At 45.7% G+C, this 18597-nt stretch overlaps 1 protein-coding gene across 1 annotated transcript; it reads left to right on the top strand.

Annotated features, from left to right (window-relative positions):
* The first annotated feature begins 240 nt into the window (after window positions 1–240).
* On the top strand, window positions 241–2930 carry ZCCHC3 (zinc finger CCHC-type containing 3). The gene has a single exon (XM_003134368.5). It carries the CDS (start codon window positions 254–256, stop codon window positions 1460–1462), a length of 1209 nt encoding a protein of 402 aa, XP_003134416.1. The 5' UTR covers window positions 241–253; the 3' UTR covers window positions 1463–2930.
* Window positions 2931–18597: the final 15667 nt, after the last annotated feature.

The following is an 18597-nucleotide window of genomic DNA, read 5'->3' as shown; positions in this document are numbered from 1 at the left end:
CCCGCTTCGATGCCGAGGAGGTGGGGTTGGAACGAGCGCCGGCGGAAACGCGGCCCGGCCGTTACCAGGGGGTTCCCGGCTCGCGGGGCCACTGAGCGCTGCAAGTAAATACCTTCGGCGGGGCGGGGGAGAGAAGCGTCGAATTTCAAAAAAAAAAAAAAGCCCAAACCCCCACAGCCCCGGGCGGGCGGGCGCGCGCGATGGGCGCCCTTTGGCTGAGGGAGCGAGTGGAGGATGCTGGGAAGGAGGTAAAATGGCCACCGGCGGCGGCGCGGAGGAGGAGAGGAAGAGGGGGCGGCCGCAGCTCCTGCCCCCCGGGCGCCCGGCGCCCAGGGCTGAGGAAGCTGAGGGCGGCCGCGAGAAGATGGGCTGGGCCCAGGTCGTGAAGAACCTGGCCGAAAAGAAGGGCGAATTCCGCGAGTCGCGGCCGCCGCGGCGGGAGGAAGAAGGCGGCGCAGGAGGCGGGCTTTGCGCCCCCGCGGGCCTGGCAGCGCCGGGCCTCGGCGACTTCCCCCCGGCCGGCCGCGGGGACCCGAAGGGTCGCCGAAGGGACCCGGCCGGCGAGGCGGCGGACGCCCGCAAGAAGAAGGGCGCAGCCGAGGCAGGCAGGAGGAAGAAGGCCGAGGTGGCGGCCATGGCGGGCCCGAGCAGGCCCGGCGCGGCCGAGGACGCGGCCGAGCGGCCTCCCCAGGACGAGACGGCGGCGGCGACGGGCCCCGGGGCGGGCCCGGGCAAGGGCCGCTTTCTCGTGCGCATCTGTTTCCAGGGAGACGAAGGCGCTTGCCCGACCCGGGACTTCGTAGTGGGCGCGCTCATCCTGCGCTCCATCGGCATGGACCCGAGCGACATCTACGCGGTTATCCAGATTCCCGGCAGCCGCGAGTTCGACGTGAGCTTCCGCTCCGCGGAGAAACTGGCCCTGTTCCTACGCGTCTACGAGGAGAAGCGCGAGCAGGAGGACTGCTGGGAGAACTTTGTGGTGCTGGGGCGGAGCAAGTCCAGCTTGAAGACGCTCTTCATCCTCTTCCGGAACGAGACGGTGGACGTGGAGGACATCGTGACCTGGCTCAAGCGCCACTGCGATGTGCTGGCCGTGCCAGTGAAAGTGACCGACAGGTTTGGGATCTGGACCGGGGAGTACAAGTGCGAGATCGAGCTGCGCCAGGGGGAGGGCGGGGTCAGGCACCTGCCGGGAGCCTTCTTCCTGGGGGCCGAGAGGGGCTACAGTTGGTACAAAGGGCAGCCCAAGACGTGCTTTAAATGTGGTTCCCGGACCCACATGAGCGGCAGCTGCACACAGGACAGGTGCTTCAGGTGCGGGGAGGAAGGGCACCTGAGCCCTTACTGCCGGAAGGGCATCGTCTGCAACCTCTGTGGCAAGCGAGGACACGCCTTTGCCCAGTGTCCCAAAGCCGTTCACAATTCCGTGGCAGCTCAGCTAACCGGCGTGGCCGGGCACTGAACACCCGCCTGCCTGCCAAGGTGAACACAGAGCCAGCTTACCCCTCTTAAGTGCCAAAACTTTTTTTAAACCATTTTTTATCGTCTTCGAAGGAGATCTTCTTAAACCTGCAAGAGACGTCTCGCTCTGCCTTCCTAAACCGAGTTTACTCCATTTCAGCCTTTACTGAATTTGGTGACTGTTGTCACTAACGATGACCGAGAACTGTAGCGTGCAGATATGTCGCCCCTCCCTTTTTTAAACTTTGTTTTCTGTTTTGTATTCGAGGATTTTTTTTTTTTCTGGTACTTTTTATTCCCCACGCCTTGTCTTCTCCCTGGATATCCACCCTTTGGGCTGCCTTGCTCATCTTTATGCCCCAGCGCTAGGTAGGGGCCCAGCACATGGTAGGCACTCCATCAGTGTTTGTTGAACTGAGAACATTGTTGACTGTGGCTTTTGTCAGGGTGTCTTATCTTTTGCAGCTCATCCCTTACCCCTTTTAATTTGCTGCTTCTAATCTGTGTGGTCTGAGAATTTGTGAAACCAGTGTTGTTAGAAGTGTCTGTAATCTGAGTCAATAAGCTCTGCATGGTGGCCAAGGGCCTCTCTTATGGCATTAAAATGCGTGGACTTGGTGACAGCACTTTCAGTGGCTCAGAAGCCATTTTTCACAGAATCACGGAATCTAGAATTTTCCTGCTGGAAAGGACCAAAAAATTGGTTTTGACCAATCCCCTGGTTTTCCAACAGATGAAACAAGGCCCAGAGAGGTTAGAAGACTGGGTCAAAATCACAGAGCTGTCTGGTGCCAGAGCTAGCCTAGAGCAGAGTCCCCTGACCCCAAGCCCGGTGCTCATTCTACTACCTCTCACACTTCACAACATTTTCCTCAACACTGAGGGCCCAGAAAGTCTGCTCTCTCCAGAATGATGAGCCCAGAGGAAGGCTAAGAACTCATGTGGGAGAGGAAGCAGAAGATTTGGCAGGGGCTTCTCAACGCTTGGGAGATAGGGAAGGACAAAGAAACATTATGACCCAGGGTGTATTCATTGCTCCCTGGGATACCGGCTCGGGATTAAAGTGGGCCAGGACCTTTGTGGCCCTCCCCTTCCCCATTCATTGCCGTCTGTGAGAAATAGAGGTGCTCCTGAGCAAGGAAACCTGCCAAAGGTTTACATTCGCACCCCAGCCTCGATAGCTAGAACCCCCAGAGAAGCAGCTAACTGGAGCTCATCTGTAGCCTCCTGACTCTCAGGAGAAAACCAGAATTATTAACTCTAAAATGTACTTCCGAAATAGGCCAAGCCAGAGGGCAGTGGGTCAACTAAGTGTTAATCAAGTTAAAGTAGAAAAGACAGTACACTGCTTTTCTTTTAGTTGTTGTCTTCCCTTTGCTTCATGTTTTGCTATTTCCATGTGTCTTAGAATGTAAAATCGATTGTTTAAAGTTTTGTTCTGAATAAATATTTATCTTTTGTATTGCTAACACCGCTGAACTATTTCCTTTCAAAGCGTTGGATGCCTAGGTACACAGACCCTCTTTCAGCCCAGGCCTCCCACACACCGTTTGTTTACCCTGCAAATACCTTTCCAGCCCCTGCAGGCAACACTTAACACCTACTGTGTTGTCCCAAGTCCTTGGGAGTTGTTCCCTAAACCTGTGCATCACAATCACTTAGCACACTGTTAAAATTCAAGTTTAAAGTCCTAACTCAGCTCTGAGGAATCCGAATCACTGCAGTGACACAGTTCTATTTGGTACTAAGGCGAGTAAGGGGGACTCTTCCCTCCCCCCAGGAGATTACAAACCAGTGGGAAAGACCTAGGAAAGATGTCACCTTCCTCATTTTACAGTTATTGTGGGAGTTCTGAATCGAATACAAAATATTCATAGGCTTAAAAAAAAAATGCCGTTTCTTCCCCATATAAGGGAGGAAGAGAGGAAGAGTCTAGGAAAATTGCTGGAGCTGACTCACTCCTCCCAAGCCAGCCCTGGAGACCCCAGACACAACCCTCCGAGGAAGATTTTCTAGCTCAGAGATAGGACGATCTGATTCCAAGGATTAATGTTCTCAATGAATTGATTCTACGACTGAGTAATTTTGAGGGTATTGCCAGAGCTGATCTGCTGCAGTCGAGGCCTGGTTGGCTCCTGGGAATCCTGCCGTTCAGAGCCAGCTCAGCCCTTTCTTCCCATCTCCCAAGGCAAACACATTCTTCCCTCCTCCTCGCTCCCTACCTCCTGTCCCCTCTTCCTACTCTGCCAAGGGTTTCCCTCCCTCACTGCACTAGAGGCCCGAAGCCGGGAAAAGCCTGCATTCATCATAGTCCCCGCCCCCCTTCCTCCTAGCCGGCCCTCTGCCAAGGAGCCTCCTGGGACGGAATCTTCCCTCTCTCTGCCCCTCCCCCCCAACTCTACTGGAGAGAGCGGAGGAAGACGCCGTTTCCCTGCCCATCCCCCCCAGGATCTGCTCCAGGGCCTCCTGCCTGGCGGTCTGGGGACTGAGCCACCGGCAGGAGCAGAACAAACCTCTCCCAGCTTCCTCTCCTGATCTTGCAGCCCCCAATTTACAATCCTTCACTGTTCGGGGCTCCTGGGGAGTGTGTGGAGATCTCCAGACCGAGGCAGGCTGACTAGCTGACATTCATTTGTTCAGCTTTCAACAATACTGAAGGCCATTAGAGCCAGGCCCCATGCAAGGCACTCTACATACACCCATGAGTAAGACAGGGTACTTGCAGAGGGACCTACAGATAAGTAATAAGGAAGCAATTTTTAGAATAATAAGTATGTTTAAAGGTTCTGGAATAGGGTATAGAGTTGCCTCGAGTACAGATCTAGAAGAGATGTCTGGATTGAAAACCTGCAAGATGAAAAAGAGGTGAAGAGAGAAGAGACATCCAAGCAACAGAAACAGCCCAGAGCCTAGAGTACAGGGCGTGTGCAGGCTGGCTGGAGAGTCACAGGAAGACGTGGATGGAAAAGGCCAAGAGAGGATGATACTGGGCTTGTCAGTATTATAAGAGACTTGATTTCGTCCTAACACCCTCCACTCTGGCCACCTCCATTCCATTCACTCATTTAACGCATGTATGGTAAACACTAACTCTTCCAAGGCAATGGAATATAGCAAAATAGTCAAGTCCCTTGGGGCTCAATTTCTAAAGTCACACAAATACATAATTATATCTGTAATAATGCATTGAAGGCAACATACAGATGTAGAACAAGGAAAACTGATCTGTTCTTGGAGGTCAGGGATAACTTCCCAGATAACATATTTGAACTGAGATCAAAAGAATATATAAGAAGTTAATTGAGAGTTGGGGGTAGAGGTTAAGCGGTGGTAAGGGTGTTAGCCTAGGTTTGCCTAAGGATAACAAGTAACACAACCCTACAGTGGGAGGAGGCGTGGCGGATACCAGAAACCAAATGAAGTCCAGTGTTTAGAAACAGAAACCACTCCAGGTATTGAAGAAAGTGATGGACTCTAGGCGGGATATTAGGAATGACTCTTGGAACACCACAGAACTGACCTACAGGGGGAGCTACTACCTCTCCCAGTCAGAAGGGAGCCAGGAGGCCATCACCAGAAAGGCTGAGTCTAAGGACACTCTGCGGAAGCTGCCACTCAAGGACAGGATGCCACAGTCAATGCTACTGCTAGTATGGTGAAATGTCAAGTCCTTGAAGCCCGGGACCATATACTAGTGTCTCCACAACCTTACTTACAAGCAAAAAGAGCCAAAATTGACCTCTGCCTACTTCTACCTTCTAAATCTCATACAAGTACACACCTAATTGCTGGAGCCCTAGCTGCAAGGGAGTCAAGAAATGCTTTCACTTTCCAGCATGCATAGCCCAGAAGGCGCATAAACAGTGGGAATGGAAGCTGTCTGTCAATGGACCACATCTGGCACAGCAGTGTGGCTACAATGCAGAGAGGGGAGGGAGATGATGGTATAAAGTAGGACTGGAGATCTCTTGGGGGGGTCTGGTCAGCCATGTTTAGAATTTGAGTCTAAGAACAATGAGACACCATTGAAAGACTTTTAAGCAAGGAAGTGACATGATCAGGGTTGTTTGGGGGTTTTTTGCTTTCGTTTGTTTGTCTTGCTTTGCTTTTGGCTATACCTGCAGCATGCCGAAGTTCCCAGTCCAGGGATTAAAGCTGTGCCATGGCTGTGACCCAAGTCACAGCAGTGACAACACAGGATCCTTAACTCTCTGGGCCACCAGGGAACTCCCAGAGTTATATTTTTAAAAGACTATTCGGGATACTTTATAGAGAATGGGTCAGAGGGAAGCCCAAGTGTAAAGAAAGCCAGTTTACCAAGTGACAGATGAGGATATCACGGACCTGGATGAAGGAGATAGAGAAGAACAGACGAAGTAAAGAGATTTTTAGGAGTTTATGTCAACAAGAGTTAAACATGGGCTGGAGAAAAAGTAAGTACCAAGAATGACACTCAGGATTCCAGCTTCTGCAGTTGACTAGGTGATGGGGCCATTCTCTGAGATGCAAGACAGAGGATAAAATCCAAGTCTGGGATGAAGGTCTTGAGTCTCATTTTGGCTGTGTTGAGTGTGAGGGAGTCACAGAGGATGTCTAGGAGAAGGTGTGAAACAGGTGGTTCTATAGATGGGTCTTAAATTCTAAGGAGAGTTCTGGGCTTGAGAAATAAACACAGGTGTCCTACAGCAATGGTTTTCAAACTCTTTCTTCTCCCCTCCCTCCTCCTCCTCTTCTTCTTTCTCCTCTTCTTTTTTTTTGTCTTTAGTCTTTTGAGGGCTACGCCCCTGGCATATGGAGGTTCCCAGGCAAGGGGTCGAATTGGAGCTGTAGCCACAACCTTAGCTGGATCCTTTAACTCACTGTGCCAGGGATTGAACCTGCATCCTGGAGCTGCAGAGATGCCGCAGATGCTGTTATACCACAGCTGGAACTCTGGTTTTCAAACTCTAACCATAGCCCACAGTAGGATATACATTTTACGTTACAGCCATCCAACACATACATATGTATACATATGTATACTTATATATAAAGAAACAAGTTTATATATAGGAAGAATATTATCCCTGACCGTAGTGCACTGATGTTTTCTATTCAATTGCTTCACTCTTTTACACATGCTTATATGACCCATTCAATTGATTTTACAATCTCCTAATGGGTCTTGAGAAAAAGCAGAGGGGAGAAAGATTATCACAACTCAGATCATACTTTATGCAACCCTGACATGTGAGGGTTTTTCCTGATGGAAAAGGATATCGGATTTCTTGACAAATGTGACAAAGGACAGCCAGAAAGAGAGAAGGAAAACAAGAATGTAGAGACAGGTAAACCAAGACAGGATAGTTAACAAGCAGCAGGAATTATTGTATTGTATGTATTGTGTTGTACTGTATTGTATTGTATTGTATTGAGTGTACTGTATTGTACTGAGTGCTGTGGGAGGTCAAGTAAAACTGGTCGTGAGAAATGTCAAGATTCAGAAGTTGGAATTGAAGAGTGCCCGGTGGACATCATTGGTGAGGCCTTTTCGAGCTTTGGGAGAAAGGTAGACTAAGAAAGAAAGAATCTTCCTGAGATGCCAGTCTAGCCCTCTGACCCTTTTACTCCCTCTGTGGCTCCCCACTGCTTGAGGGAGCCAGCCTCGCATACAACTCCTCACTCTTCACATGTAAGTCCCCAGGCTAGGGGTTAATCAGAGCCTCCCATGCAACTCCTTTTGAAGTGGTTTCTGGGCTGCTTTGGGACCTTATGCTCAGCCAGAGTGCCCATGACATCGCTTCGTGTCAACTCCAGGTGTGGCTGACAAACAGCAACCAGAAGTTCAGGATGGTGGAGTGTGGAGTGGTACACGGGGAAGCTAAGAGTGTGCAGGCCAAGTTAAAGATGGAGTTCCACGAGAGCCAGGCCAGTGCATCCACACTGCACCCCTTGCTGGCTTGTCAGTGGGATTAAGAATATTTGGGGCAAGAGTTCCCATCGTGGCGCAGTGGTTAACAAATCCAACTAGGAACCATGAGGTTGTGGGTTCGATCCCTGGCCTTGATCAGTGGGTTAAAGATCCGACGTTGCCGTGAGCTGTGGTGCAGGTCACCAGCCGCAGCTCAGATCCCGCGTTGCTGTGGCTGTGGCGTAGGCCGGTGGCTACAGCTCTCATTAGACCCCTAGCCTGGGAACCTCCATATGCCACGTGTATGGCCCTGGAAAAGGCAAAAAAAAAAAAAAAAAAAAAAAAAAGAATATTTGGAGCAGGACATGTTTCATGAAAATAAACAGCTATTTTACGGAGGAGAGTGCAAACTTTGCAGTTTTAAAATAAAACATGGACCAACATCTTTGCAAAGCAGTTTGTTTGGCACTGTCTATCAAAATTTTAAATTCACATAATCTTTAACACAGCAGTCATTGATAGGAAATGAATCCATGGCTAAACCTGGACACAAAGGTTTAACATGCGCAAAGATGTATATATGTCTTAGGATGTTCACTGAGACATTGCTTAAGGTGACAAGGAGTAGAAACAACCTGATTATTTATCAATTTTCTCTCAATAGTAGTTAAATAGGCTATGGCCCATCCAAATAGTATAACATTATGCAGCTGTTAAAAAGAATAACTATTAAAAACAGTTTAAGACATATTTCAAAGTGAATAAAGCATGAATTCCCGTTGCGGCAGAGCAGTTAAGAAACTGACATAGTGTCTGCAAGGATGCAGGTTCAACCCCTGGCCTTGTTCAGTGGGTTAAGGACTTGGTGTTGCAGGCCACAGATGCAGCTCAGATCCAGTGCTGCCTTGGCTGTGGTGTAGGCCAGCAGCTGCAGCTCTGATTGACACCTCGCCTAGGGAACTTCCATCTGCCCTAAGTGCAGCCCTAAAAAAAGGGGGGGAGACAAAACAAGATACAGTATGTCACTCTACTTTTTTTTTTTAGCTTTATTGAGGTATAATGGACTAAATTGTAAGATATTTAATGTGTACAATGTGATCATTGATATACATATTAAAAGGATGGACTAAATATACACATAGGTTTATTTAGGTATAGAATAACTCTGGAAGGATATAAGTGAAATTGGCAACTGTTGTAGCTTCTGAGAAGAACTGGGTATTTGAGATGTGGGATAGAAGGAAAACTTATTTTCTATGGTATATCCCTTGGGACTTTTTTTAACAGAAAAATGTGCAAAACACAATGCTGTACAAGACTTCAAAGAAATTACTCTAGACTCTGTAGGAACAAAAGTCTGTTTCCTCTATCTTTTAAAATAAGATATTTTTAAATGTCTTATTTAAAGACTCTAGCATTTAAGACTGTAGAGCAGCCAACTCCCTGGTCTCCTGCCTCCAAACTGGGTCTCCTTCCACCCAGGAAAACTGTCCCGAAATGAAATTTGATCACATGAAGCCTCAGCTTACAGACCTTCAAAGACGTTGTGTCCTCCCTGGGGCCTACCGGGCCCTACCCAGCTGCCCAGCCTCCTCAGAGCCTCACCCCCTCACCCTGGCTGGGCTCCTGCTGGTCATTCCAGGAATTCACCCTCCCAGACCCAAGGTTAACCCTTACCTTCCCAGGCGTTCAGCTCTAATGCCACTTCCTAAAGGCGGCTTTCCCCAGCCTCCTAGACCAGATCCTTTTGCCTTTTAGCGCTCACTCTAGGTACAATGCTTTGTTTATTTATACAATGGTTTGGTTAGTACCTGCCCCTGTTTCTCAGTGTTGAGCTCCCAGAGGACAGAGACCATGACTTTTTTGCTCTTGGTTGTAGCGCCAACATTTTGCACTGTGCCTAGCACATAAATAGTAAGAACCCAATAAACAGTTATTGCATAAATGATCTAGAAATTACTTGGCTGAGGTTACAGATCAGGATATTGCCTCCTTGTCCTTCCTGTTTTTTTTTTTTTTCTATTGAAGTATAGTTGATTTATAATATTATGTTAGTTTCTGTATATACATATATTTTGCTGTACAACTGAATATATATATTCTTTTACAGGTATATTCTTTTATAGATTCTTTTCTATTATAGGCTATTACAAGATATTGATGAGTTCTCTGGTGGCTGCTGAGGGATCTGCTGAGATTAAGGATCTAGCATTGTCAGTGCTGTGGTTTGAGCCTCTGCTGGTGAGAGTTCGATCCCTGGCCCCAGACCTTCAATATGTCACAAGTGCAGCCAAAAAAAAAAAAAAAAAAAAATGGACATTGAATACAGTTCCCTGCCATACAGTAGATCCTTGTTTTTTAATCTATTTTCTGTATAGTAGTGTGTCTCTTCTTTGTCCTTTTTTAACGATACAATCTCCCTTAGCACACATGTCATTGACTTTCTACTGAATGTGGGCTTATTCATTCACTTTTTTTTTTTTTTTTTTTTTTTTGCTTTTTAGGGCTGCACATGGAAGTTCCAAGACTAGGGGTCAAGCAGAGCCACAGCTGCCAGTCACAGTCACAGCAACTTCGGATCGAAGCCGCACCTGCAACCTACACCACAGCTCACAGCAACACCAGATCCCTGATCCATAAGCGAGGCCAGGGATCGAACCTGCATCCTCGTGGATATTAGTCATGTTCACTACAACTTAGCCATAAGGGGAACTCCCCTTTTTCTTATTCTTATTAATCTCTTTTTTTAAATATGTAATTGATTATTCATTCATCTTTAAAAAGCAAACTCAAATTTTGGTATTAACTGATACATACTACTATATATAAAATAGATAGAGGGAGTTCCCGTCGTGGCGCAGTGGTTAACGAATCCGACTAGGAACCATGATGTTGCGGGTTCGATCCCTGCCCTTGCTCAGTGGGTTAACGATCCGGCGTTGCCGTGAGCTGTGGTGTAGGTTGCAGACGCGGCTCAGATCCCGCATTGCTGTGGCTCTGGTGTAGGCCGGTGGCTACAGCTCCGATTCAACCCCTAGCCTGGGAACCTCCATATGCCGCGGGAGCGGCCCAAGAAATAGCAACAACAACAAAAGACAAAAGACAAAAAGACAAAAAAAAAAAAAAAAAAGATAGACAACAGGACCTACTGTATACCAGGGAGCTATATTCAATGTCTTATAATAACCTATAATGGAAAACTATCTGAAAAAGAATATATAGACATATAGATATAACCGAATCTATATGCTGGGAACTACAAAACATTAATCAAAGAAATTAAAGAGGATTCAAAGAAATGGAAAGATATTCCATGCTCCTGGGTTGGAAGAATATCATAAAAATGACCATAACCACCCAAAGCAATCTACAGATTCAATGCAAGCCCTATCAAATTTCCCATGATGTTTTTCACAGAACTACAACAAACAAGCCAAAAATTTGTATGGAACTATAAAAGACCCAGAAATGCCAAAGCAATCCTGAGGAACAAAAACAAAGCAGGAGGCAGAACTCTCCCAGACCTCAAGCAATATTACAAAGCTACATTAGTCAAGACAGTGTGGTACTGGTACCAAAACAGACGTACAGACCCAATGGTACAGAATAGAGAACCCAGAAATAAACCCAGACACCTATGGCCAATTAATCTTCAACAAAGGAGGCAAGAATATAAAATGGGAAAAAGACAGTCTTTTCAGCACATGGTGCTGGGAAAACTGGACAGCCACATGTAAATCAATAAACCTGGAACACACCCTCCCACAACATACAAAGATAAACTCAAAATGGCTTAAAGACTTAAACGTAAGGCAAGACACCACCAAACACCTAGAAAAGAACGTAGGCAAAACATTCTCTGACATCAACCTTACAAATGTTTTCTTAGGTCAGTCTCCCAAGGCAACAGTAATAAAAGCAAAAATAAATCAATGGGACCTAATCAAAATGACAAGTTTTGCACAGCAAAAGAAACTATTAAAAAAAACAAAAAACAAAAAACCAAAAGACAGCTTATGGAATGGGAGAAAATATTTTCAAATAATGCAACTGGAAAGGGCTTAATCTCTAAAATGTACAAACAACTTTTACAACTCAATAGCAAGAAATCCAACAACCCAAATGAAAAATGGGCAAAAGACCTGAACAGACATTTCTCCAAAGAAAATATACGGATGGCCAACAAACACACGAAAAAAAATGCTCAACATCACTAATTATTAGAGAAATGCAAATCAAAACTAATATGAGGTACCACCTCACACCGTTCAGAATGGCCATCATTAACAAGTCAGCAAATAACAAATGCTGGAGAGGGTGTGGAGAAAAGGGAACCCTCCTACACAGTTGGTGGGAATGCAAATTGGTACAACCACTATGGAAAACAGTACGGAAGTACCTCAGAAAACTAAGTATAGAACTACCATATGGCCCAGCAATCCCACTCTCGGGCATATATCTAGACAAAACTTTCACTGAAAAAGATACATGCACCCGTGTGTTCATTGCAGCCCTATTCACAAGAGACAAGGCATGGAAACAACCTAAATGTCCACTGACAGATGAATGGATTAAGAAGATGTGGTATATATACACAATGGAATACTACTCAGCCATAAAAAAGAACAAAATAATGCCATTTGCAGCAACATGGATGGAACTGCAGACTCTCATACAAAGTGAAGTAAGTCAGAAAGAGAAAGACAAATATCATATTATATCACCTATCTCCAATCTAATTACAGCACAAATGAACCTTTCCACAGAAAAGAAACTCATGGACTTGAAGAACAGACTTGTGGTTGCCAAGGAGAGGAAGGGAGAGGGATGGACCAGGAGTTGGGGGTTAATGGATGCAAACTATGGCATTTGTAATGGATAAGCAATGAGATCCTGCTGTACAGCATAGGGAACTATATCTAGTTACTTGTGATGGAACATGATGGAGAATAATGTGACAAAAAAGAATATATATGTATGGCTGGGTCACTTTGCTGCACAGTAGAAATTGACAGGACACTGTAAATCAACTATAATGGAAAAAATAAAAATCATAAAATAGAGAAATAAAAAGATATAATTGAATAACTTTGCTGTACACCTGAATCACAGTAAATCAATTATATTTCAATTTGAAAATAATAATAATAGTATTTTTTAGGAGTTCTCACTGTGGCGCAGCAGGTTAAGGATCTGGCCTTCTCTCTGTGGCAGCACTGGTCACTGCAGAGGCACAGGTTGGATCCCCAGCCTGGCACAGTGGGTTAAGGATCTGGCATTTCTGCAACTGTGGCATAAGTCGTAGCTGTGGCATAGATCACAGCTGTGGCTTGGATTCTATCAATGGCCTGGGAACTTCCATATGCAACCGGTGCTGCAAAAAAAAAAAAAAAAAGAAAAAAAATTTTTTTACAAAGTGAATTCACTTCTTGGTCTTCTCACCTTTGGTAAAGATTCCCTCCAGTCTGGAGGTCAGGACCCTATTTCTCTGAGGGCCTATCTTTAAAACTTAGCTGATGCAGCCAAAAAACAAACAAAAAAACCACTGTCTTATCCCTGACAAGAGTAACTTGGCCCTGAGCCCTGTCCCGCCCCAGGGGGTGAGGTGGGATTCTGCAGGCACTGGAGGAACTGCCCACTCAGAATCTGTGTCCTCCCTTTCCAAACCATTCTCTGAGACCCCAGAATTTCCTTTCGAAATATCCCTAAGCTGGAGTTCCCATCGTGGCTCAGCAGAAACAAATCTGACTGGTATCCATGAGGATGCAGGTTCCATCCCTGGCCCGGCTCATTGGGTTAAGGATCCGGTGTTGCCATGAGCTGTGATGTAGGTCACAGATGTGGCTCGGATCTGGTGTTGCTGTGGCTGTGGTGTAAGTGGGCAGCTATAGCTCTGATTTCAACTCCTGGCCTGGGATCCTCCATATGCTGCAACGGCGATAGAAAGACAAAACATATATATGTACATATTTATTTATTTATTTATTCCTAAGCTCAATTAGAAGCTTCATGGATCTCATCCCTGGGTTCACATCAGCTGAGGGCAAGCTACACTGCCTGATGGACTTCATACAGTTCTGATACTTAGGTGTCAAAGTAGCTGTTTGCAAGTGACAGCTGGGTGTGGGGCCAGAAGTGCATGCCAGGACCCTCGCTGATGGGATGGGAGGTAGCCAGAGGAGGGCTGGATGCAGGATACAGAGGGTAGTCCTCCGTGGGCCAACACATTCTGACACAGAACTACAGGAGTCCTGGAATTCTAATTCGAACCTGGCCTTTCCAGATTGTTGGAAAAATAGATCCATCAAGGAGGAGAACAGAATTAGAATGTATTTCATGGAGTTCCCGTCGTGGCGCAGTGGTTAACGAATCCGACTAGGAACCATGATGTTGCGGGTTCGGTCCCTGCCCCTGCTCAGTGGGTTAACGATCCGGCGTTGCCGTGAGCTGCGATGTAGGTTGCAGACGCGGCTCGGATCCCGCGTTGCTGTGGCTCTGGCATAGGCTGGTGGCTACAGCTCCGATTCAACCCCTAGCCTGGGAACCTCCATATGCCGTGGGAGCGGCCCAAGAAATAGCAACAACAACAAAAGACAAAAGACAAAAAAAAAAAGAATGTATTTCATTTAACATGGTAGATTGATATGTCCCTATTTTTTTTTGGTTTTTAGGGCCACACTCGAGGCATATGGAGGCTCCCAGGCTAGGTGTGGAATAGGAGCTATAGACGCTGGCCTACGCCACAGCAACGCCAGATCCAAGCCGGTCTTCGACCTACAGGTCATGGCAATGCCAGATCCTTAACCTGCTGAGCAAGGCCAGGGATCAAGCCTTCGTCCTCATGGATGCTAGTCAGATTCCTTTCCACTGAGCCAGGACAGGGAACTCCTGTATCACTTCTAACTATAGAAACACATGCTATATGGACCTCCAATTTCATTCTTGTCCTGGGTACTACAAAAGTCCCCCACTGTTTGTGTCATTTCTTAGCTCAGACAAGCCACGTCATCTTTCTGTCATCTTAACCAGAAAAATTGGTTTAGTGGTAACTGCCTTATCAGGGCTGATGAGAAAATGAAATAAAAATTCATGTAACGGGCTTGGCCAAGTGCCAGGACGTCAGGAAACACTAGTTTATCATTGTTATTTTTTCCTTTTTGCCCTCTGGCTAGCATCTCTTGATTTTCTGTATGACATCCAAACTGGTCTCTTTTGTAAGATTTCCACACTGCTCCTGCCTCCTTACCCACACACCCATAACCCCCTATTCTCTCCACCTAGTCAACAACCGCTTCTTCAGTTATGGTAATAGCCGCTGGTGACTGCAGTTTACTGTTTCAGGCATTGTATTAAGAGCTTGACAAGCATTATCTCAACTCAGTTCTGACATCAACTCAACCAAGTGGGTACTATTTATCACTCCCCAAACACAAAGACCCTGGGATCTGGAGAGTTGAAGCACTGGCATCTGGTGAGTGGCAGAGCCAGCGAGAATGCGAAGCTGGAGGTCTTACGCAGAAACAAGTCTCCCAAATGCCTATTCAGGATCCTTTTGCCGCCCACCTCATCTTTCCAGTGCGCCTGGCGAGCCCTCTCTCCGTCTAACTCCCAGACTCAAGGCTGTCATACCCCATCGGGTCTGTCTGTGGACTTTCAGCCCCAAAGGGCGGGCACTCTTTCTCACGCCACGTTGCCTACAGCGGGGATCCTCCCTCTCTCTCTCTTCTTCTCTTCTTTCCTCCCTTTCTCCCTCCCACTCAATACCGCTTTCCTACTCAGTGCCAGGCTTTATGTTTGTTCACATGCAAAAGTTACCCATGGAGAAATCAAGGGAGGATGGATTATATGTCATTTTTTCTCCTTCGTCTTTATGGCCTTCTGTTTGGCTGATTTTTTTTTTTTTTTCTTTTTTTTCCCCCCCAGTGAGTACGCAGGCCGGGTTCCTCGAACCCAGTTCAAACTTTGCTTTGCTAGGTTGGTGTGGTCGAGGAAAGCCCTGTCCCCTTAATTCCCAGCCCCCATGTCTCCTTCATCAGCCTTCAAATCCAGGCCGCCCAGCCCCCGCCGGAAGGGGGGAGTTGGGAACGATCGCCGAAATCTGAGTGGCTCTTTCAAGCCTCGGTTGCCGTAGAAACTAGCTGCACAGGCTTTGGCGGTCCTTTACACCAGCCTCCAACGACGCAGCCAATGGGGGGCGACCTCCATCCCGGGCGTCCCCGCCCCATTGCTGCCGGCAGCCCACCAATGGGCAGGTCCCTTGGCTTAGAATCCTGCCCCCGCCCAGGCACACCGCCAATGAGCTTCGACCTTGCTCTCCCTCCAGCTTCAATGTAGCAACGACTCGATTTAAAAAAAAAAAAAAAAAAAAAAGGAATTCTCCAAATTAGAAGGAACTAGCAGTAACGCCTCTGTCCGTTGTTGCAGCCTGAATAATCTTTGGCTGGTATTTTATTTAAGGAGAACAAAACTGTTCCAATTACACAATATATGTCGTTCTCTACTAAAATAATTTTAGGCAATGGGGTTGATAGCTGCTCTCTGTGGATTATTTCATTATAGGCAATTTTCTTTTAATTTAAAATGATCAAGAAGCTAGTCATCTTTCCTTGCTTGTTTTTCAAATACATACAAATTAAAGACGCTGAGGTTTTGATGCTGAATTCATGAGATTGATCTAGTAATTGGTAGCTGACTTTTACTGGACAATTTAACTCCCAGAGTCAAAGCATATTAACAATATAGGACAAATGAATATTTTTCTTAATCCCTTGAGGAAGAAATTCCTTTTTTTTTGCTTTTTACGGCTGCTCAATTGGCATATGGAGCTTCCCAGGTCGAATTGGAGCTGCAGCTGCAGTCCTAAGCCAGAGCCACAGCAACAGTGGATCACATCTGTGGCCTACACCACAAGGCCAGGTCCTTAACTCACTCAGCAAAGCCAGGGATCAAGCCCGCATCCTCATGGGTACTCTTGGGGTTCCTTAACACTGAGCCACAACAGGAACTCCCAAGAAATTCCATTTTTAAGGCAGACTATGTAATTGCTTTAACACTCTAAAACCTAAATAAACTAAACGTGTTTTTAAAGCCTTGTGCCATCTTTTTTAAAATAAAGTTTATTTTTTAGAGCAGTTTTAGATTTATGGAAAAATTGCAAAGATGATACAAATTCCTATATTCATCCACCATCCCTTTCCTCTGGTATCAACAGTTTACATTAATATGGTGCATTTGTTACAATTAATAAACCAATATTGATACATTATTATTAACTAAAGTTCATAGTTTATTCTGATTTCCTTAGTTTTTACTTAATGTCCTTTTTCTATCTCAGGATCCCATCCAGGATGCCACATTGCATTTATCTCATGTCTCCTTAGATTCCTCTTGGCTGTGGCAGTTTCTCAGACATCAACAGAACTTACCACCATCGGTGTTGACCTCCATCACCTGAGAGTGTCTGTCATATTTCTCCACTGTAAAGTTCCTGCTCTCCTGTTTGGAGGGACATGACTTGGCTATGCTGAGCCTACACTTGAGGAGTGGGGAGTAGTGTTCTACCCCTTGAGGGTGGAGTATCTGCTTAAAGTATTTGGAATTTTTCTAAACTGAAGATGTGTTTCTTTTCCTCCGTTTGTTTATTCAGTCATTTATTTACAGCAGTGGAGTCATAGATATTTATTTCATACCTTAGGTTATGATCAGTACTACTTAATTTTGATGCTGAAATTGGTCCAGGTTTGGCCTTTGGGAGCTCTTTTAGTTGGCTCCGGTGTCCCTGTGACATATTCCCATCTTTATGTGTCTTTTTGTTGTTCTTGACACTTTCTTACTTTCTGACACTATACGATGCCCCAGACTTTTCTTTTATATTCCCTGTCCCAGTTCTGGAATCAGCTGTTTTTCAAAAGCCCACATCCCTCCTACTGGAGAAGAACATTAGCAACCACGATCTGGCTCCTAGGTGTGCTCATTGCTACTGGGATGCTGTTTCGTTTAAGTTTTCTCAACTAAGAGAACAAAGAAATATGTGTGTATGAGGTACCCTGTGTAGAAACACATATCTATGAATATTTCCGTATGTAACCATGTATATCTATATTAAGCTAAACATGAGATCCTATTTATATTTCCAACTCTAATCCACGTGATCATTCTAGCCTCCTCCCCTTGTGTATCTGCAAATTCCCACTCCAAGAGTGAGGAACCTGGCTTCCACCTTTCACCATCCGTTCCAGTACACATGTATAGCGGCATCAGCACTAAGCCATACCCCTGTGGGAAACTTTATCGCCTAGAGTTCAGTATTTCTGTACCCTTTCTTTTGCTTTTAGTTTTACAGACTCCACTTATTTCTAAAGTTACTTAAGTCAGGATCCTTTCCCCCATTCCCTTCAGCGGGGTTGTTTCTTACTTTTGTAATACAGTTTGATTGTTTTGTTCTATTCGGAATTCTACTTTGGAATTCTCTCTATGTCCTAGATGATTTTTTTTCATGCATTAAAGTTCGCTCTTTCTGTTGTAGAGGTCTATGGGTTTTGACAAATGCATAAAGTCTTGTATCCATCAATATAGTATCTTACAGAAGAGTTTCACTGCCCTAAAAATCCCCTGTGCTTCACCTAATCAACCCTCTTCCCACCAAACACTGACAACTATTAGATCTTTTTTGCTGCCGCCATAGTTTTGCCTTTTTGTACATTTTTTAAAGAGAAGATACACACTAGAGTACTTTTTTTTTGTTGCTCTTGTTAAAACTCATTGAATCTTTACCATGTTCCATGTCCTGAACTATTATGGCTGTCCCATTTTGCAGATTAGAAAACTGGGGCAAATGAGTTGAAGTAAATCCCTAAAGACTCATAACATTGTACAAAGTTTGACTTCAAATCCTGGATGCTTTGATTGTTAAAAGCCCCAGTATTTCCATGCTTGACTTCTGAGTCATCTATGGGAGTCTGCTATATTTAGCCAATGGATAAGAATTACTTACTTCCCAGTTTGCCCAGGCAGTCTAAGTTTATTTCTGTTGTTCTAGCATAATTATTACTAGTGCTTCCTTTTGTGATAAAGAATGTAGTCAAGGAGCTACCGTCATGGTGCAGCGGAAATGAATCTGACCAGGAACCATGCATGAGGTTGCGGGTTCAATCCCTGGCCTTGCTCAGTGGGTTAAGGATCTGGAGTTGTGGTGAGCTGTGATGTAGGTGGCAGACGTGGCTTGAATCTGGCGTTGCTGTGGCTGT

The sequence above is a fragment of the Sus scrofa genome, chromosome 17, assembly GCF_054392235.1.
Source record: "Sus scrofa isolate SSC_HxYL_T2T_F1_AM1 chromosome 17, Sscrofa_HxYL_maternal_Yorkshire_Landrace_v2.0, whole genome shotgun sequence".
Taxonomy (NCBI): Eukaryota; Metazoa; Chordata; class Mammalia; order Artiodactyla; family Suidae; genus Sus; species Sus scrofa.
The sequence above is the reverse complement of the archived record's forward strand: the minus strand, read 5'-3'. Positions and strand labels throughout refer to the sequence as shown.

What these genes read in the sequence shown, in the direction of transcription:
- ZCCHC3 (XM_003134368.5), top strand. Translation starts at nt 254, where the DNA reads ATGGCCACCGGCGGCGGCGCGGAGGAGGAGAGGAAGAGGGGGCGGCCG.